The following is a 22,470-nucleotide window of genomic DNA, read 5'->3' as shown; positions in this document are numbered from 1 at the left end:
AAGACCAACTGAGCTCACACGCATCTCTTTACTGCAGGCTTTAAGGGATATGGAGAACACAAGGCAACTTCCCTGGACAGGGAGAAGATGGGGGGGTCAATTGAATCACTCCAGTGGCTGTGACCTGGCTGTGCGCACCTCCTAGACATACCAGATAAACGTTTTGGACACCTTATGTGAAGTCAGCCTCATGAGAGGACTGTAGAAGCATAAATAATATGTCCAGTGCATTTCCCTCATTACACAGCCAGAGCTTCCAGAAACCTAAAGTGACCCTAAATCCTACTCAGCAAAAGCTGAGTAGGATTTAGGACAGCAGCATGAAGGCAGAGGTGCTGCTGCAGAGGAGCAAAGCCTTTGAGCCTGCAGGGGCAGGCAGGAGAGAGGCAAGCTGGGCACTGGTGGCACCTAGAATGGTTTGGGTGGGAAGGGACCATTAAAGGTCATCTAGTCTAAACCCCCTGCAGTCAGCAGGGACGTCTTCCATTAGATAAGATGCTCAAAGCACCATCCAACCTGATCTGGGATGTTTCTAGGGATGGGGCATCTACCACCTCTCTGGGGAAACCTATTCCAGTGTTTCATCACTCTCATTGTAAAAATATTCTTTATATCTAGCCTAAATCTATCCTTTTGAGTTTAAAACCGTCATCCCTTGTCCTGTCACAACAGGCCCTGATAAAAATACTTTCCTCATCTTTCTTGTAAGCCCCCTTTAAGTACTGGAAGGCTCCAAAAAGGTCTCCTTGCAGCCTTTTTTTCCCAGGCTGAACAACCCCAGCTCTCACAGCCTAGCCTCACGGCAGAGGTGCCCCAGCCCTGTGACCATTTCTGCGGCCTCCTCTGCACCTGTTCCAACAACTCCAGGTCTTCTGCTGAAACTATTTTTCCACGTGCCCACAATTTCTTATCCCCAAAAGGGACGACGAGAGGCGGGACCAAGTACCACCTCACGTCCTGCGGAGCGCAGTGCCTACTGCGACCCAGCGAGGGCGGAAGCGGCAGCGGCGGCGGGGCCACCCCACGGCTCAGGGGCGGGCCCCATGTTCTCCCCGCCCCCGACGGGCCGCAGTCTCTGCCGCTGCTGCCATGGAGGAGCAGAAGGAGAACTGCCCGCAGGCTGCTCCTAACGAGGCGCCGACGCTGCCCGCCCCCGTCGCCTGCCCGCCGGTGAGTGCGCGGGGCCTGCAGGAAGCGCCGGGCAGCAGCACCGCGGCGGCAGGCGGAATGGCCGCGCCGGGCATGCGCTAGCCTCGGGCCCGCCGCTTCTCCGTGCGCATGCGCAGAGTCCACTCCCCGGCGCGCTTATGGCGGTATCGCTGGGTAATTGCCTCGGGCCTCGGTCTGCTCCAGGCACGCCGTGGTTTCTGAGGCTGGGGCGGAGCGGCGGGGTCTACCGCGGCCTGCCCGGGCAAACCGAATCCCGCCTTAGCGGGGAAGCGCCTCCTTTTTGCATCTTGGGGCTTTTTTTCTGCGCCTGAGACGCACAGGTCCCGCCGTGTACTTGTCCCACAAAGGCTGCAAACGTTTGGCGCTCAGAGTGCCTTTAGTTTTCTGTTCAATTTATAGTTCAATGCATTTTACACACATTGGACATTTGTCTCTGTGCTTCAGTCACTACAGATTCTGGGTAAGCGTAGTGTTTCTTAATGCTGGTCAAGATTTTGCCAGCTTGTCCCAGCCAAGTAACTTTCTGTTGAAGCTGGGACAAACGTGCAGGGGTTGGCTGTTAGAGCTACGCTTAGGCGTGACTTTGTGCATGTATGTTAGTATGCCTGTATTCTGTTTGAATTCTATGAAAGTGAGAAGGAAAAGGGTGTTGCATTGCCGGCTTCAGTATTGATTTTGCTACCCATCTGTAAGCTGGCTCACTGAGTTTGATCGCAAGTTAAACAGTGTGATGTTTACTGCGATTTGGTCCCAAAAGGATGTGTAAATTTCGATGCTTTAGTTTCTTTTTGTTACTTTAAATGACCTTCAGATTTATTTTTCTTCTAGGGCAGGCAGCATTGTATGCGCAATGATGAAGAAGCTCATGGGAAAAACTCAACTGCCAGTTCGAATGACTTCAGTGATCCAGTTTACAAAGAAATTGCTATAACAAATGGTTGTATCAACAGGATGACCAGAGAAGAACTCAGAAGTAAACTTGCAGAGTTCAAGCTTGAAACCAGGTTAGGCTGATTTGTAAATATTTTCAGTTATCTTTGAGTGCACTAGAGCCATAAAGGATGATTATTGTAAAGTTTCTAAACACTTGACAAAGCAAAAAGCAGACACTCCACCAAACACCAGTTGTTTTCTGTGCAATCTTGATGTGGCTTTTGTTGTAGAATTAGTGCCTGTGATAACTGCTTAATGTGTTATCAGAAATGTGCACTGTCTCAATTGGTGACACAAATGAGTATGGAGGGTACTTAACACGATTTCAGTCTAGGGGGAGGGGAAAGAAGAGTTCTCACATGGTGCTGCAGACCTCCAGCATATAGAAACTTGCCTCAGAAAATACATATTTTTATTTACTGTACCCGGTACAGGTCCAGTACTGGCTAGAACCTCAGTGGTGATAAGGCATGAAATTTAATCAATGTAGAGGACAGATACCTTTGGATGGAGAGTTTGCTAATTTGAATAGATGAGACAGGATTATATGAATAGATTAATGCACTGTGAACTGGAATTGTGCTCTCTGAGGAGGAGGAAATGGTTAGCAGTGTAGAGGAAGTAGTTCCTGCTCTATGGGAAATGATCTGCAAGACCTGTTAGTATTGCTCTTGCCAGACAAACTTGAGATGTTGAGCTGGGAAGAACAAAGTCTATTGTTTTGTTTGCAACTGTAATGAGGAAGTAGTGGTAATGGTGGAGAGTTAGCAAAGTGAAAAGCTACTGCTCTGGAGGAAGCTGGAACATGAAAGGTGAGAGGAAGCCTGAAAGGGAAGCCTAGCTTTGTGAAAAGATGACTGTAGGGGAGAGGATGTTCAGAGAGGGGTGGGAAAAGGGAAAGAACAGAGACTCATTTGAACAGGGAAAAAAGAATTGTATGAGTGGGAAGTGCAGCTTTCCGCCTCCACCTTGTCTGTCTGCAGGAGTTCTGGCTGCATAGTTATTTTAATTCTCCCTTTTGTTAAATGAATTTAGCTTCTTGAGAGGAAACATGGTTAGCATTACCTGATAGAGAGGTTAGATTTGTACAGCTATTCAACAGTTACTCAAATTGAAAAAAAAATCAAATAGCAAATTACGTGTTTGTATTTCTTCCCAGGTTATTAACTTTCTATATGTTTTTGGTGTTATTTTTTATTCATTTGTAAATGCAGAAAGCTTTGTATTTTCTTTTAGCTAAGATAGACTTCTTTTGTCAATATATTCAATTAAGTTGGTTTGAGTATATCATACATATAAGCAAATACTGTAACACCTGCACTTGCATGTTATAATGTTTGTATTAAAAAGACACAGTAACCTAGTCACTTACCACTGTCAATTTATGTGTTAGTCACAAACCTCATGAAAAGCAGGATCTTGACCAGGCCATTTTTCTGACAACTCTTGAGTACTTCGCTTTCATTGAATTATTTAAGCTCAGTCTTGAACTTAAATTGACAGAAATCTAGAACTTGGACATTTTAGCTGAATTCTGCCTTATCTGTGCCACTGATGCAGAAATACCTCAGGCATTCAGGCAGAGAAAACAGGGAATTACAGATGAAGCAGTACTGCTTCCATGGCCAGAGGTCATCTAGGAGCAATCTACAAAAACCTGGGGTTTGTAAAGGCTTTCAGCTACTGAGTCTTGCTGAACTGGAGGTGTCTTTAGTGTTTCTGCTCTGTGCTTCCCAGTCTGTCCCCAAATACTTATCTAGACATGTTATCTAGGGGTAACAGCTTCTGCATTATCCCACACAATGGAGCATTAACTATATGATAAAGTCACATTCACACTTCCTGAGTGCTGATGCTCAAAACGAGGTTAATAAATTATGAACTTTGAAATGCTAAATACAGCTTCAGTTCTATAAATGGTGAAATAATTAAATGAGAGTATGATCCTTGTCACTTTCCTTGTCTCTGTAGAGGAGTGAAAGATGTGCTGAAAAAGAGACTCAAAAACTATTACAAGAAACAGAAACTGATGCAGAAGGAACCCGTTAACGGAGACAGCTACTATGACTACATCTGTGTTGTCGACTTTGAAGCAACATGTGAAGAAGGAAACCCACCTGAATTCATACATGAAATAATTGAGTTTCCTGTTGTCTTACTAAACACACATACCTTGGAAATAGTAAGTGATAAAATTAGTGTCAGTATACTCTTGTTCTGTGTAGCTTCTTTGCTGCAGAAAGTCTAGATGAGTTTTTAGGTAGATGTTGAACTTCGTTAAAAATAGCTTCTCTCTTTTTCATTTTTGTTTGTTTGTTTGTTTTGTTTTGTTTTCATAAAGACCTACCCTCTGTGCCTCTTACATATGGACAAAACTTTCTTTATTTTCTTAAAACAACTGGGATGAACCATACTCCTGCTGTTGACTTCCTCCCATAACTGATAGGAGGAAGTTTCAGTTCAACATCACACACACCCCACTACACACCCCTACTTCTTTTCCTGCTTTGAGATCCACAAAGCTATTTCTAGGACTCTTCATAAAGAATTAGCAAATTCTACAGCCATGTGTGAGGCAGAAGAGACTAATTCAGAGGTCTAGCAACTGGATTGAGTGAACGCTGCTTCTTGGCAGCCTTGACTATTTCCACAGTGTGCCTGGCAGTTGTGTAACCTGATTTTAAACATACTAAGTAAGCATTTGGCAACCTCAAGTGCTCTGTTCCAATGCAGATTTCTTTTAGGAAAAGCTGCTCGCTCTCTAACTGAAACTGAGTGACTCAGAAAACCTCTGAATAACAGTTCATTTATCAAGAACTTCTAAGAGGTGGAGGATTTCCAGTAGTCACTGTGGTGCTACATCAGTGTAGCTGCATGTATGACTAACTGCAGAGAGAATTGTACAGATTACTAGGATTGTTTTATTGCCTTTGGAGTAGTAGGAAGCATCATGTTTTTTTCCCTGTCTTTGTATGGCAGGAGGGATCTGGAGCTTTCTTTTGTCCATGAAACTTGCATGTAGTCTTCACTCTTGAAGTTCTTTTTTCCCAGAGTGAGGTCATTGTGTTTGTCTCTGACTGGTTGGCATCCAGAGGTGTATGACTTGCATGCATCCTCTGAGGTGTGTGGCCTCTTCCTTCCCTTGAATTACAGGTGAACCTTTAGAGACCACCTAAAAATTATCAGGTTTTGCTCATGGGTCTCACTTCTTTTTTTCCTTACTCATGCTCTCTTTTTCCCAAATCCTCCCCTGTATTGCAGTCTGTCCTTCTCCCCTCTTGTAACTACATCCCTGCTCTTTGGGCTGAGACAAAGGACATGTTCCAGGTCATCCCGTTGGGAATCTCATGGTGGCCGGTCAAGGTGCTCACATTGGCTGGGGAGGTACACACTCCTTTTTGTGTCCAGGAGGGCAGGTGGCCACTATTGCCTCTCAGGTATGGGCAGACTAAAGAAGTTGCTAGGTAGTGTACTTCTGCTGAGTGTCTGATTCTTTTATTACAGGAGGATACCTTTCAGCAATATGTGAAGCCAGAAATTAATCCCAAGCTTTCAAACTTCTGTATCAGTCTGACAGGAATCACCCAGGTAATTTGCACTTCTGTTTGTTCAGGAAAAGATGTTAATATAAAAAAAGGTGTGGGGTTGATATTTTCAGACAGGTCATCTCTCATGATATTTTTTCTTAAGCCTTGCTTTTTCCTCCTCTCCCAATTGGTCTAAATTCAGGTGTTCGTAAGGGGCTGTAGGAAAATGCGTTCACGTTGTAATCCATGTGTAGAAGCTTAATCTTTGGCAGAGGAAAGCACCCTTTGAGTTGAATCAGTTTCTCATCCAAGATTTTTTTATTTTAAAGGGTTTAGAGTCTTACAATGGCTATGTCTTGTGATCAAGTGACTTGAGAAGGAGCCTGGGAAACAAGCTCCAGGGTTTTAATCTAAGTTCAACAGCTGACTAACTTTGTTACCTTTATTGATGGCATTTGGAGGTTGACCCTTTTGTTACGTTTTTGTCATGCTTTTTTTTTTCCGAGTTCAGAAAAATCTTTCCCACTTGTCTGTTTATTTCAATGTGTAAACTGTTTCTAAAGATTTTTATGAAGCCAGCTTGTCAAGTTGAGTGAGTTAATGAGGGCTATATATCAATATAGTTCTTAAATTTTGTGGAAAAAAGTTTCTCTTCATTTTTTTTTTTTTTTCTTTTTTGGCTTTCTTAGGACATTGTTGATAAAGCTGATAAATTTCCTCAAGTTCTGCAGAATGTGGTAGAGTGGATGAGACAGCGAGAACTGGGAACAAAGTATAGCTATTGCATGTTGACGGACGGGTATGTCCTTATGTAACCTTCAGCACAATCTAGAACTGCAAAACAGCATTTGATCTTTGAGAGTGTGTTGGTAGAGATGGATCATGACACTGCTGCTTTGTCATTTTATTGTACCTTTAGCTTTGGGGAAGACCAAGAAAGCTGAACTAACCAATTTGAAATTAAGCTTCAATCCATTAGATGGCACTGTTTCCTCCCTAGCTTTCTGTACGCAACTAAATAATGCTGAGTAAACTTTTTATCCTTTCTTGCTCTTGTAATTCTCTGTTTACATTTAGTTTTCATATAGTACATAACACCTGTGCACTTTTAGTTCTGAGCAGCTCCCATGCTCTCCTGAACCCAACTTTCAGAGATACGTGGTGATTGTGTTACTGTTAATACATCCTGCATGTTTCACCAGAAAGCAACAATGGATTATGCTGTTTATTGAACAAGGAGAAATGGCTGTCACAGAAAGCTCTCTTCTTTGGCTTGGAGGACTATGGCTCTGGTGGGTCCCACCTCTGACAAGCTTTGAGTGAGAGATTGACTTAGTTCTCAAACTGCCACATGAACTTGCTCTCTTACGAGGTCTGCATGGAATATCAAGTCCTCTAATGACTGCAAAGTGAACATATTTTGAGATCTGGCTATATCCAGGATGCAGCTTTGTTCTTGTGATTTCAGCTTTGTTACACAATGAAAGATTCTGTTTGAGATGTATCTTACACAGCACTGACCAGGAAGCATGGCTGCTTGGCTGCTTTCCTCCTCCTCTTGAAATGAGGAATTTAAGCAGCACAGAGTTTTTAACATTATGTGTGTTGAGATGATTTATATTTTTTTCACATTGCTATGCCTGTTCTTTGCCTCAAGTAAGTTTTTTCCTCTGGTGCTGGTCTACTACAATGACTTTGTCAAACCAGAGGGAGATGAATCCTGAAACAAAACTGAAGTTCATGAAAAAAAGAGCGTGTTTTTGTATGACTTCCTAATTCTTCTGTCAAGTAAAACACAGATTAAATATTCTGAATGGTTTGAAAAATAGTGTAATGCAAAAGATTATTGGATACATAACAAAACCTTCTTTAATCCAATTTACCAAGTGGGAATTTGTTTTGTCCATGAGGCTTTTTTTTTATATTGAAAGGTCTAAATATTTAGACAATGACCATAAATCACAGGTGAAGAACTTGTGTCTTTGAAATATGTGAGCACTGAAGCCACTTAAAAGCTGTCAAACAAGATCTGAGATGTATAGTTTAGATCTGTGTCCATCTTAAAAATCAGTTAAAATAACATCCTTCCAACTTTAATTTAAGGAACTGTGGCAAATACTGCTGTTTGACTAATTTCTTACCAGTGATTTTATCTTTGGAAGCAACTGTAAATTAAGAAAATGCTAATGCAAAACTGATGCACGACCAGTTATGTACAGGGCCTAGAATGTTTCTGGAATTGCTCTCCAGAGAAATCCACTCAGTGAAATTCCCCTAGGAAAATAAGGGCAGTGAAATCTCTCAGTCATATAGGTGAGATTTTGTAGATAGCTTCAAGAGAGGGAGAAAAGGCTTTATTTTATCTTGAAGCTTGCAAACATGTTTGGGTGGCTTCCTTCAGGAAGGCAGGCTAGAACTACATAGGGTTATAGTTTCATCTTCTTTCCATAAAGAACTGCTGCTCCTAGAACTGTTCCAATAACCTATGTTAAGTAGAGAGATGTATGCGTACCCAGGTAATCAGGAAAATTGAAGGTGCCACTTGCTTCCCCAAGGGCTGTGCAAACATCTAGTTTATTGGCAGGTTTTGGAGTAGATGTGGTAGGTGAAGTTGGCATGGTGTTTGTTGTTTTAATCACCCTGCACCTGAAACCATCCTAGTGAGAATCTTGCTCATGTAATTTTGTTTTCCCTATGATTAACAAATTCATATTAAAAACGTTCTTTACCATGACTATTGCAAATGAGCTTCTCCAACTCTTTTTCTTCTACTGACCACCAGAAACAGCTGTTTATGCTACAGCTGTGCAGTATTTAGAATGCAGGGCATCTGAATTCCGTATAAATAATATTTTTCTCTTTTTTTTTTTTTTTTTTTTTTTAAGATCTTGGGATATGAGTAAATTTTTGAACATCCAGTGCCGTGTTAGTCGTATCAAATACCCTTCTTTTGCCAAAAAGTGGATCAATATTCGCAAATCATATGGGAACTTCTATAAGGTTGGTACAGTTTGTGTTTTTTCTTGCAGGAAGGAAAAAAAAGATTTAAAAGTCTAGAATGTCCTGCTGTGTATATTGTCTTTACTTGTGTAGTATAAAATCACAGTAGTTAAACTAGTACTTGCCGGGGGCCTGATCTTCAAACGTATGTCATGGCCAGATCTCAGGTTAATAATTGAAGGTCATATAATCTGCATTTTGTTTTTAATCATCTTCCTAAGAATCAGGAGATGCCCCATGTAGGATTGTCTAAAATGTCATACCAGTGCTCTTAGAGCAAGTGTGTCTTGAAGTAGTTCCACTGAAAAGACTGTGTTGTTTTGGTTTTTGGTTTTTGTTTTTTTTTTTTTTTAATTACATTTACCTGTAGTACATTATAAAACTAATTTGTACCACTACCTTTGTATATCTCCACTTTTGACAGTGTAGTGGGGACAGAGAGAGATATTAGGGCGTATCTGCAGTGGAATCAAATTGTCAAAGGTAATATCAAGGTCAGTGCTGGACCTTATTGCTGGTTTCTTTCACTGTCAGATTACCATGAAATGTGTTACTGGAGGTTCCTAGTCAGTCTGCACTAAACCACTTGTTTAATGATTTCAGCCTAGCTGCCAATTTTCTCTTGAAGGACTTTTTCATGCTAGATGTAACCTCTGGGGGGAAAAAAAAAAAAGAGATTAATATTTTATTAGAGAAGAGCTTTACTCAGTGCTGGAAAATACTACAGGGTTTCTCCATTTCTCCCTCTGTAATTGTGCCTTTTCTGAGTGACTGTTTCTGTTGGAAACAAGCTAGAACATGGAACAGTCTTGTTAGTCAGCTTTAATCTAGACATGCCTTCCTTTCCCTTCTCCAATGAGCAATGAGTGCTTTTTCATCAAAGGCAATGAAGATTGTAACTTAGAAGGAATCAGTTTCTTTTTACATTATTTTTTTGTTAATAAATGCAAACATTCAGTGCTTCTGTTCAGCTATGCCATGCTCCTATTGAATCTGTTAAATATTAGATAAAATTAATGACAAGAGATGACTTTCCTGTGGAATAACTCACAATCTGTAGTATGTTTCCTCTGCCCAGTTTGTGGATGCTATTACTGGAATTGCATATTGCCAGGTTTTGGTAACTGTGTTGTCACCGTGCTGCCTAGCTATTAAATCCAGTAGTATGGTGCAATATCCTGGAACTTGTCATGTCTCACATTTCCCCTATTCCACCACCAACCACCCCAACTACCACCACCAAGAGACCAAACTGAAGCTTTCCTTTCAAGTTTTCCCTTTTGTTTTTTATTCTGACCTGTCCAAAAAGAGGACTTTAGGTGATGTAGCACTTTTCAAGGTTAAGTCAGTTTAGCTTGCTTGTGTGTTCACGTGCCTGTTGGTCATCCATCTATATAAATATGGACTGCTATAGGCATCACTGATCTGTTCCTGTGGTGTTTGGAGGCATGTGGAAGCTTGATGCCAGTGAGAATCAGGAGCCTGGTGCTTCTTTAGTTGCTTAGTGTGTAAAACAACCCCCAAAATCTGGTACTTTCTGCAGCCACTTTGGGTGGTGATTCATGATTTTATAAGGCTTGTTAACCCTAGCTAGGCCATGGCTTCCTCTGTTGCCAGCATTGGCACATCTTGAGCCTGGTGGTAGCAACAGTGAGAGGCTCTTGAGATTATCCCGAGTCTAGACAAGCTCCTATTGACTATGTCTCCTCTGTAAAAATAAGAGTGTCTGTCTCACTGAGGTGCTTTGAATTCAAATTGTTAGTGATCTGCCAAAAGGCAACATGGAAGTTGTATGTGACTTAAGTAGACTTTATCTGCATATGTTTCTACTGCACTGTGTTAGATAAAGAAGACTTGATGCAGAACCTAATCCTTGAATGTGGTTCGTTTTCTACATCAGGTTCCTAGGAATCAGACCAAGCTGACAATCATGCTTGAAAAGCTGGGCATGAATTATGATGGCAGACCTCACAGTGGACTTGATGACTCCAAAAACATTGCAAGGATAGCTGTAAGGATGTTGCAGGATGGCTGTGAACTGCGGGTGAATGAGAGAATGCATGCTGGACAGCTTATGACAGTCTCCTCCTCGGCTCCGGTAGAGGGAGCCCCTGCTCCACAAATGCCTCGATGCAGAAACTAACAGTTCGGGGACTCTGCCTTAGGATCTGCTCTGTGATACCCACTACAGACTGTTAAGAGCTTGTTAAATGGGTTAAATGGCCATCTCTGCCAATCTGTCTGCAATGCAGAATCTGAAAGCACCTTAACTAAGCTTTTCTGTTGAAATAAACATGAGAGTGGACGCTCTTTGAAACCTGTGTTACAGCATTATGGGTTTTTTTATACTGATTATTTTTTTTGTTGGTAGTGCTGTTTGCAGCTTTTCTAGCAGTAGGGTTGATATGCAGAATCCAGGCAAAGTGTGAAGCTTTTAAGGTCATGTAATTCATGTAAAACACATACAAAGATCAACAAGGCCTGTGCATTGTTGTTCCACTCCAGGCTGTGAGTAGTATCTGTTCATTGTGCTGTGCTTTAATGATATCTAGCATCTGATTATTCACTGTACACAAATAAGACACTGCTGGAAGAACTGAAATAGTGAGTAGTCAGGCTGGCCTTTCCTGATAAAGCACTCTTCTAAGTCTAGGAGAAATGGGAGCATGTTCATCAGTTCTAAAGCACAGGAGAAATAATGTGGTGTTTGGGGGTTTGTTGGTTTGTTTTTCCTTTAAGGAAAAACACATGATGCTTCCACATCAAATAGAAGAGCTGAGCATTGAATAGAAATTTCATTAATGCAGCATGATAATAATTCTTTTTAAGCTGGATTTAAAATGAGAAGCTTCTTCAGATTTTCACTTTGAGGATCTTATCTGCTGCATTCATAGCTGCACTTCATTCATTGTCATTTTATAGACACTGTCAGCCATTTGGACTTAGAAACAAGTGAAGAAAAGATAAGTTCAGAACGTGTGAGATTGTAAAAAGTTTTCTGCTATGTGGGTATTACATAAAACAAAGCAAGAAGCTTCTAGTTAATAGACACAATCAGGTATTTTTGGTACATTCTCATAACTTCTGCCACCATGAAGTTACACCTTTATCTCAAAATCTAACAGGGAAGGATTAGTATAATGTTACGAGTAAGGGCCATCTAATTATTAACACCTTCAGCTTTTATCCTAGGCCCCATAAAGGTGATACTTAAACCCCAAAGTGTTAATTTGCTTCACCTCCATGGGCTCTTATGAAGTCAACATTAGTATGATCAGCTTTGTATTAGAATGGCTTGTTCTGAAAAATGGAATTTTGGTTGTTGTTATTTGAAAAAAAAAAAAAGTTAGTTTGGTATCCTTGTATTACAATTCCTTCAATTTGTTGTATCACATACATTCAGGAAAAAAAAAAAAAAAAAACAACTCATAATAAAGTTTTGTTGAGAACATTCACTGCTTGGCTAATCAAACTTCTTCCAGCTCCCCTTGATCTTCTGACTTAAATTGCATCAATGGAAATGTGAAAACTATTTTAAATTCATGTACGGAAGAGAAATATTGGTCAGTTGTCGGTGGCTTCCTATGTAGGAAGGAAGCAGTTTCCTTTCTGGCATCAGAGAGTTGGATACCCACAACTGGTTTTTTGGTTTTGTTTTGTTTTGTGTTTTTTGTTTGTTTGTTTGTTTTTGTTTTTTGTTGTTTTTTTTTTTTTTAGTGGAGGTAAGTACTTGTTCTGCTTGTAGAGTTCAGTTGAACTTTGCAGTTTCCTGCACATAATTTGTACAAACTGTTAACAATATATTTGCTTTTTACTATACCAACCATAGCATCCTATTTGCCGAAGAAGCATGCTAATTTGCTGCCTTTTTTTTTTTTTTAATGTCTCTGAGTTACTGAAGTATGCAGGTTTCTATGATAAAAGTGAGTCTAGCTCAGCAGATCTCCACTTCAGATGCTGGCAGTGTCATAGACTTTGTCATTAGTCTTTTGTTTACAGATCTGTAACTAGGCTTACAGTGCCATGTTATGTATTATTCTACAGGTTTCATACATGAAGAGTTGCAATTTTACATCATTATGTACAGAGTTGTATCTTTTTGTTAAATAAGTTCATGAAGATATTTTTGAGGTAAGAGTTAAATATTGTTTGGAGTTTTAACTATGAGCTGCAGAAATCGGTAGAATCATTCCAGATACTGTTTTATCTACACTGGATTAATGTCAAACTGCAAACTGCAGCTATTTTCACATTGAGTTTGTCATTCTGAAATGACAGAATCAAGTGAATTTTATTTGTTGGCTTGCTTGAGTTTAAACAAACTTACAAGTTGGTATTTATTAACATGTCAGCTACTGAATTCACTCTATAAAACATGAGATGACAACACCCTTGGAGGTCTTGGTCTCAGCATGACCTGTGATTAATCTTACTTGGTTGCTTACAGAGTTGTCAATCTCCATTTTATGCAGAGAAAAAACAAAGACAATGCAGACATTACCCCTCTGATATAGTTGAAAGGGCTTGTCTCGTTTGGTTTGTGTTTTGGTTTGTTTTGGGTTTTAATTTATTTATTTTAAATTCATGTTTCTGGAACTATACTTGAGCAATTCTACTGTTCCTACAGACAGCCTTTGTAAAACACTAGTGAGCTTAAAACAAGGGAGTTGCAGGCAAATCTCAACATGAGCACATTCAAGCAGATTTCTTAATATGTATTTTTATAAATGTGAGAGGGATTCACGTAATCTTGCGGTTGTGTTAAAGAGGAAAAAGTTTTCTTAGGCAGATTAAAGAACACAAACCTTTGTCTGAATGAGGAAATGCCTGAGCAAATGTTGCTAGCTGCATGCAGAAGCAGAGGTCACAACAGTTCGTAGCTGCTTATCAATCTGCTGAGCTACAGGGCCAAGTGCTAGCAGGTCAGTTGTCTGTAGAAACTGCTCCTGTCTTTGCTTGTCTTATAGTAAGGTAATTTAATATTTTAGACAAGTGTAGCAGCCAGCAGTATGAGACTCAGAGTGCCTCCCCTTCTCACTTGGTAACACTTGAATGTTTGTGATTAACCTCTGTTCATGCAGATATGAACTATGATGACAGCTAAAAAGAAGGGAGAAGTGGCAAGTTATTAGCTGACCCTAGATAGGTTATGCCAGGCATGTGGGAGGCTGGACAAGAGACCTCCCCACCTCTTTTACAAACACTCTGCTCTGGTTCTGTGAAAACTAGCCAAGAGGAAACACAAGCTGCAGATTTTCTGGTAGTCTTAATCTACTGCTGGGATCATTTAGTTAACTGGGAATTTTCCATGCATTTTTTGCCAAAGACAGGGCCTTCAGACCAGCTTTACTCATCAGAGTACATGAGGAATGTTTTTCATTGCTGACAGAAGGCTGTTCTTTCATACCAGCACAGTGTCTTCTGATGGACTAGCTTGGAAAGTTAAGCCACGTTCTGCTGAGAGTAATGGCCACAGAGCAGGTCACCACACCTGGCAGTCTTCAGTAAACAGACAGACCTGCAGATAAGGGGCATTTGTTTCATCTGAGAAGCCTGGGTGGGGCATGACTGAACAATAAATGAGGCATGGTTATCCTGCATCGGAGGGAATTGCTGTGGTACTCGCGAAGCCTATCTGTTGGCATGCCGTGCATCCCTGCCACCAGTTCCCTTCAACTCTTGCTGGTGTTTTACTTACCACTGTTAGACTGCAGAGCTGCATAGACATGTTTCTTCTTCAGACCATTTCAAAATACTTCAGATTTGCTTATTTTGTGTCTAACTTTCTGGAATTTACTAGCTTTCTTCTAGTTCTTGCTTAATTTGCTTACATGGAATAGTCCTTCCCTGACCCTGCTTGTACTGATTTTCTAGGAAGCCATGTCTGGAAGCAGCTGTACTTGATGCTGTAATCTTGTCTGTGCTGCTAGCCTAACTGTTGTGAACATATCTTATACAAACCTTATCAGATTAGGGACTGCTGCCTTGTTAGAAGCTTATGTAGTGTGGTCATGTTGTTCCTGAATGCTACAGCCATTTAACAGATACTAACAGTAGGGAGGACTGTGTAAGTAGATGGAGAATCTCTGCTTCCTTCCCAAATCATGGCAAAAAGCTGGTGGCAAATTCTCAGGGATTAATGGTGCTTTCATTCATGCATGCTATCATATGTACATCTCCTTTAGGGCTGCTGCCACCACTTCATGGCAAGGACAAGGTCACTTTAAGACTGAATGCCAGTTAGGTTGAATGTGTGGTGGGTGTTTGTCTGACAGGTACTTGTTTCTGTACTAGAGCTGTGTTGGTAAGAGTAGTGTCATACAGAGGAGGTAGAGTGGTTCTTTATTAGATTCATCAAGGAAACTGAAGGTGACAAACAGCATGGATTTTTTTTTTTCCCCAAACATTCTTGCGATAGTTATGTAGCTTTTAGTGTTGTGTAGTTGTTCAACACTTTGGAGTGTGGCACTGTGGAGCTCTGGAGGACCTTGATGTGCCTTGCTAGCTGGTTCTGTGGGTCAGTCCCAGCAGGGGTGCCTCAAGATATTATCAGGCTGAGGTGGTGGTAGCTCCATAGAGGAAGTAAATTGTCTTATGAACACTGTGCTTCAACATATTGGCAGGAAGTTTTCTTCCATAGTTTAGTCTAGGAGGTAGTGATTTTCTTCTAAGTGTTGGATCAAGGCTTCCAACATGAATATCCTCAGACAATACTCTTTCACTATGAAAACAGAATCACTGAGTCTGCCTATGATTTATCTCCCTTTCAGGCAGAAAATAAAAATTACTTCTTCCTGTCCTCCAGCCAAGAAGCCTATCCACCTTGATGGATACTGATTGATGTAGATATGGAAACTTTTTTTTTGGTTGCTTAATGGTGTAATTTGGTAGACAGTGAATGAACCATTTCTGCAGAGGTTGCAGTAGATGTGTCATATTGGATGAAACTTCTGTCTTGAACCAAGTAGTCATGCTCAAGGCTGAACTTCTTTCCTGAGCCAGCAGTCGAAAGACCCAATTCAGATCCCTCCTAACAGCTGTAGTGGTGAGCAAAACAATCAATGATAGAAACAGAGCTTTTGTGTATGAGAGGTGAAGAACATAGAGCTTGGCTGTGTGCCACTAGATGTATAGTAAGCTTTTCTGACTATGTTCTTCCTGTGTATATGGAATATCTTCACAGCTTAACATCTGAGCTGGTGGCTGCAGCCACCTGGCCATTGGTGTGAAAAGCTTTCCATCTGTTCCTCCTTTTCTGCCATCTGCATCTTTTTAAAATCACACAAACTCCTCAAGCACATCCTGAAACTCAGCTGATGCCTCTTGCTCTAGTTCCTGTTGTACAAACAGTTGTCTCCCTTTTAGAATAAAAATGTCTTGAAAGAGCTCCACCCCCCCTATCCCCAGTCTTTGGGCTCTGTGGGACACATGTAGAATGGACTGAACTGTCTTTGTGTAGTTTAGGTCACCTCCATTTCTCTATTTGCACCATCCACCCTTCAAACTGGCAGACAACCACTGCTCTGCTCAGTTGTGGTTTTTTGGCAGGACTTAGTCTATACATACCTGGAAGTACAAGTGGCTGCTTTCTGTCTTCCTTTTGCTTTTCTATTTAAGCTTTCCACTTTGCCCTGTACCAGCTGTGCTGTGCATGTTTGGACTAAGGCTTAGTTTTTCCTTTTTTCCCTTTCTTATTTTCTTTTCCCTATGCTGTGGCCCTGACCATGGCATCTTACCATAGTTGAGCAGCTCTGCAGTGGCAAGAAGATTATCTCCCAAGTTATGTGTAGTTGGGCTGAGCCCTATGTTTGCTTTAAGGAGAGGGACAATTGTAGTAAGTTTTAAATGCTGACTGATTTACAGCACAGTCATTACCCATGTTCTAAAGAGGACGAAATTCAGGCAAAGGGTTCAATTGCTGTTCAGGTTTATGTAGTGAGCTAGAAATGGAAATCAGCTGCCTTGCCTCCTCAGCTGCTGTCTCCCCCAAACCCTCTAATGTTTCTTTTCAGTAGACAACATCTTAATGTAGGTTGCCACTAGAGGAAGAGGTTATGCACCTGCTGTCGTGATTTTGGCTGAGCTCTTGGAGACAAGCCCTTGCCTGAGGGAATTCCCCCTCAACCTTCTGGTCTCCAAAGCAGCTGGTTCTGCAGCTCATCTCTGGACATGGACGATGTATCTTCTGTAAATGCTTCCTTGAGCAATGGGAGATTGCAGTCTGCCTGCCCTGGCCCTGAGACTTGATAGAGCTCTGAGTGCATGCAGGTATTTGGACTGACAGCATCAAGCCCTGTAGACTGTGCTTGTAATCGCAGGGTTTAATGGGCAAATGGAGACCAACTAGGAGGTTATTTTCTCAAGGAGACAGAAGGATGCCTGTTGATTAGAAATGAGTTCCCACTTGCTGGGTTTGCTGTAGACTTATAGTTTTCACTCTAGTCCTGTTTCAAATTCCTGTCTCAGAAGAGCTTATTGCAAACAGCACATAGTTCACTCTCTCCTAAGCTCTTTAAGAATTAGACCTCTAGGGCCTGCTAAGGGAAGGATTTAGTTACCTAAATGTAGCTGTCTGATGCCCTCTGGGATCAGAGCTGTCTGCAAAAAGCTTTCATATACCATGTGGCACCTGTAGGAGTCTTCCTGTCTTCTGAAACAGCTGTTGGAGGCCAGACTATAGACCTGCAGTATCTCCAGTAGTGCTATTGCTCATACCTGTGTGTGGGCACTGGAATAGTGCCCCTGGAGCAAGTCCATGGCCCTGTTAGCTTAACAGAAAAAGAAAAGTACCTCCAGAGAATGAATTGTCCCATTGGTCTTTGCTGCCTCTTAATATGCCTTAACTGGAAAGTAGAAGCTGTGCTGCTGCTGTGCAGCATGTAAGCTTTCACAGAATGTTTGCTACAGAGATTGTGATTTCAGGCAACCAGAAGTGGGAATGCAATTGTGAGGACAAGATATCATCTCCCAAACAGCAAAAATATTTGGAAATAAGGACTTGTTTCTGTTTGGCCCTTCCCAAAATGCATGGGAGGAAGGGAGCTGGATCTAGATTTAGTTGTTTTGTTTCTGCACAATAGTGAATGTTGCTACAGGATTGTTAAGGTTGGGATCAGTTTCTGCTATACTGTCAGTTTGCAGAGGAGTGGTGGAGGAGCTGACCTTTGTGGAAAAGTCCTTGTGGAAAGGCCCTTGCCAAGGTCCCCAGTTACAGACTGGGATGGTTAGCCTTTGGCCTTTAGGAGGTCTTCAACTGGTTCAAAGTTGGGACAAGTCTGCGAAGCACTTGCTGAAGTAAGGGGAAGAGTGGTGCTCAGTTTTGGTGGTAGTTTGGTGTGAGCATTTAAGCTGGAGTGAAGGGATATCAGCCTTTCAGTGTCTTAGAGCAAAATGCTGCATTTGGGATGCCTTGTCTTTTAGGGTTAGGTGTCACTCCCTCTCAGGGCAACGTTTGCCTGCCAAACTGTCTCTGTGGTTGTCTGCACAAACCACAGAGTCTGAGTTTGTGTCTTTTTGCTTATAGAACATGAAAAGACACTTCTTGCATGAGCAGGATAGAGCTACTTTCTATACAACTGCATGAGAACAAGTAGAGCAAACTAGAGCACTAAGCAATAAACCCAGCTGTGCAAGACGCTGAGACATAGCTCAGTATATGTGAAAGGGTCTGGCAAGACAACTGTCTCTCCTCTGCAAAAACAATGCCCCAGATAAAGGGAAAGAAAATAATCGTTTGACTTCATTTACCTTTTGTAAGTTTGGAGCAGCCAGTCTTTCTGGGCTGCCTTCAGCCTCATCCTTCCTCTTCCGAGAAAGCAATTTTTCTGTACTAAAGACTGTTCTGACCATTTGGTAAGGGTAGAGCAAGGGTAAAACACTTCAAAGGGACATGCCTACAACACTGGTAACACAACACTAGCCTCTTCCACAAGCGTGGGATTGCTTCATTTTAATTATTTAGCCAGGAGAGTTGGAAATGGCTATAAGACTGCTGAAGGCAGGAAGGGATAGAGTGCTGACTGTAGAGGGACAGCAGCAGAAGTGCATCAAATGATGGCCTCTCAGCACTGTCTCCAGGCTGGTTATGCAGACAGGTGAAAAAGCCCACTGGAGAAAGAGGGTAATCTCACAGAGGAAAACAAGAAAGAGTGGAAAATGGATGCAAGCAAATACCATTCACAAAACAGAACAGCAAAACCTATCCCCCCACTTCACAGAGAGAATCCTCCTCCTCCCTGGGCTGTATCTCTCATCTGCCCATGGGTAGGTCAGGTACTGCAGAGAGCAGGGAAACCACTGTCATCTAAGACAAGGTGCAGCTCTTGGGCAGGGAGTGGCAGGGGTAAAGGACTGGCAAAACAGCTTCTAGGCTGAAATGTGTTTTGCACAAACTGTTTGTATACTGCTGCATAACAAACATCTGCAAAGAGGAAGGCAGTTTGCTGAGTCTGGTAACCGGCGACAGGGCCACGGTTTGCCAGAGAGTTTGCTTGCAATGAATAATTCAGCCAGTCCTGCTACCCTTAAATTTAGGCAATAACACTGCAGTCAAAGGCTTTCTGAATCTGGCAGCTCATGCTATTGTGGGCTTGTCTCTGTGTTTGGCCTGGGGCCTACTCTATTTTGCAGGTGATTCTGACCTTGTGTCACAGCATCTCTATAAACTGGTCCCCTTTTACTTGGCAAATCAGGCACAAGTTCTTTCCCCAGCTCTCCAATACTAAACTTGTAAACTCACCAATGTAATTCTAGAATGAAAACAGGGCTGGGGGGTCGGTGAGTGATGGCTTCAGGATGCCATTTGAAACAAATTCCCAGAGTTCAGCCTGATGATGCTTTTTCTTCCCCATCACCATATTAAGATTGTTGGTGGTATTTGCTCAGGATTCACTGAGAGCTTAAATGGCATCCAATTCTCAGACTCTGAATCCTCTCAAGGTTTCTGTAGGTAATGTCTCTCCTCTCTTCACCTTTTCTGATGATGGTAGGACGTCCCCTGTCCATGAAGCTATAGGTTTCATTTCCAGTTTATCTTAACTCAAATACCAGCAGTCTAAATACGAAGAGAAATCTTCAGTGAGTGCTAAAAGTGACACAGAAAACAAGCTTGCCCAAGATGGAAAAGAGAGAGACTTCTGAATAGATAATGTGCAAATGTGATTCCAACATAAAGTTAACACCCAGATGCATCTTTGCCAGTGACTAAGCCTTTCCCTCAGGCCATGTTCCCAGGGATTCAGTGTCCACGAGAACACCTCCTCTCCCAGCTGCTGCCCTGACTTCTGCAGAAGTTACCAGCTTTGGGATGTATCAGTCTCTTTTTCAGAATAACCACATCTCTAAGCACAATTCTAGGTGGTGCTCATCCAGCTTCAATTTTTGGATGAGCCAGAAAATGTCCTTGATGTTTTGGAGCTACATATCTTTCGTCCTCGGGGTGATTTCTTTTGTGTAGTACCCAGGTGATGGGAGATGATTTGTTTCCCCCCACTTGGTGTTTGTAGAGTTGTGACAGAGGCATGATGTCCAGTTTAAGGACCTCCAGAAGAGGACAACAAACTGGAGTGAGCCAGGCAGTGATGGTATGTAAACAGGCCCAAAAAATAGCAACTTGGCAGAAAACCACCCTCCTCACCCTGGAAGGTGGGAACAGACCTTGGACAGGGTAGTTTTTGTTACAAATGGTGTACGTGTGGTGGAGACATGCCTTTCTCCTGAGCCATGACTGCAGGGGAGAGGCAGGGTGTGGGGAAATAGTGCTGTTCACGTCTTTTACTCAAGGTATTTCTGAGCTCTTGACACGTCAGGCAGGGAGGGTCTGAATGTGCTCAGAGAGAGGTAGGACTGAGGAAAGGATCAAGACAAGATGTGGAACTTAACAGTTTTGCTTAGTGCCTATATCTGTCCCTTTATTAGGTGTACAAGGTGACACCAAGTACAATTTCAAGGTCACATAACAAGAGACCAAAGGTGAGAAGGAGGCTTCCAAGTCATGGCTAGTGCTCGTAGCCATGTCTCCAAAAAAACCAGGAGAACATGTGTATCCATAAGTATTACTTGAGATGCTGAGGCGATTTTTCCACTCTTAAGGTTTTCTGAGGCTCCTAAAATAGCAGCAGAGTTTTCCCCAAATTGCTAGTGCTTTTTCTTTCTGACCCTAGATTCTTTCCTAAGCTTACCAGTGTTTGATTTGTCTCTTGATTTGTGTGTGGACTCCTGAAACAGACAATTCTTGCTTTATTCATACACAGAAAGTCTTTTGAACTCTTGCAAGGAAAATCAATAAAGTACTGAAGTAGTATTTACCCTACACTTTATTCCAAATATCAGGTATTTGCAGTCCCCTGGGATGTACCAGTTTTGCAGAGGCATTGTGTTCTTGCTTGTTTGCTTTATAAGGATCAGCTGAGGGTGAATTTCCACACTGTGCATGTTCAAAATGTTAAACATCTCAAAATGTCCCTGGGGTGATAAGGGCCTCATCTTGAGAAAGGTCATTGCATTTTCAAATGTTCTTTTCTCCATCTCTAACTGGAGCAAAATGTTGGCCAGGTGAGTTCAGACAATCTTTTGCAGAGAGGCAAAGCACAACTAGCAGTGGGAGATGAAAGTCACTAATACGTATGAGAGCAGTAACCTTCATCAAATAGGTCTCACTGGATGCTTTGCACCACTGTAGATATTTTCACAGTGGTTGTCTGTACTTAAGCCAGCTGCAATAGTTTCTTCTTTCACTGCTGAAAATACTGCCTGTTTAAGGATTGTGCATAACAGAAAATTACTTCAAGAAGGAAGCTTTGAGTTGCAGAACTGTTGAGAAATTCAGGGCCAGTGCCTTGTCTGTGTTTGTCCAGTACTAAGTCTTCCTTTCAGAACTTCTTTTCTTGGTGTTGCCACACAAGGCTATGTAGGGCTCTAGATGCTCTGAACACTTTTGAGAGCCTTTTTCTGCTTGAGAAGCCTTTGCGGTTGCTGGCGAGCTGTTGGATCTTTTCTGGGTTCTGCTTACCATGCTCTGCTCAGAGCCAAGCATTTGATTCAAAGGTGGTCTGTACTCTGCTTGTCCTCAGAGCAGCATAGAAAAGGACTCTGGGTGGGAAAACACAGGAACATATTCTGTCAGGGGCAAATCGTTGGTATTAAAGCTTGGATACACCATCAGCTGCATATAGAACTCCTTCTTGGTGTTCTTATGTTATGAGATCCTTGTGCCTTAGAGTGGACAGAGTCCTGCCCACAGCAGCCCAGCTGTGTCCTATGCTGGTATGCTTGCCTGTAGTATTCACCAATGTTTGCCAGTGATCACCTACAGTCACTGTGGGGATCTGACTCTAGGTCACATCATCTCATATTTGGCAACAGGACTGCCTCCCTTGCTCTCTCTTGCTGAGAATGGGCTGAAAACAGCTGTGATGGGCTGTCTGGTTGCCAAGTGACATGGAGCAACACGAGTACCCTAAATCTCACTGCTTCCAGTCTGGCTTTTCTGCTCTCAGGAGGCAGCAGTGAAAGGAAATCTTTCACCACCAAGTCCTGTGGAGCATGAAGTCCTTGGAGGAGGATTCCTACTACTGGTATTTTCAGTCTTGATTTTTCCTTTGAAGGAGAAGTTGCATGGGTGTTTTCTGCTGCTGCAGACTGAAAGCCGACTGCAGCAGTTCCCTCCTTCTTGCATACTTCATACCTTCCTAGGAACAATGACTGACCAAGGCAGATCTCACTGGCAGAAAGACTGCAGATAACTTATTCAGCTGTCCTGTTTCTGTGTCACAGCACCATGGGCTGAGAAACTACCTGGAGTTGATGTCCCTGTGCTGTTGGAGGAAAAAGGGGAGGAGAG

General features: G+C 42.1%; 1 protein-coding gene across 1 annotated transcript; it reads left to right on the top strand.

Annotated features, from left to right (window-relative positions):
- The first annotated feature begins 2,106 nt into the window (after positions 1-2,106).
- Positions 2,107-10,789, top strand: ERI1 (exoribonuclease 1). The gene is made up of 6 exons (XM_054383170.1): positions 2,107-2,174; positions 4,075-4,285; positions 5,608-5,691; positions 6,320-6,429; positions 8,516-8,630; positions 10,531-10,789. Exons 1-6 carry the CDS (start codon positions 2,122-2,124, stop codon positions 10,771-10,773), a joined length of 816 nt encoding a protein of 271 aa, XP_054239145.1. The 5' UTR covers positions 2,107-2,121; the 3' UTR covers positions 10,774-10,789.
- The last annotated feature ends 11,681 nt before the right edge of the window (positions 10,790-22,470 follow it).

The sequence above is a fragment of the Indicator indicator genome, chromosome 8, assembly GCF_027791375.1.
Source record: "Indicator indicator isolate 239-I01 chromosome 8, UM_Iind_1.1, whole genome shotgun sequence".
NCBI classification, from domain to species: Eukaryota; Metazoa; Chordata; class Aves; order Piciformes; family Indicatoridae; genus Indicator; species Indicator indicator.
Note: the sequence above shows the minus strand (reverse complement) of the source record. Positions and strands in the feature narration are given on the sequence as shown.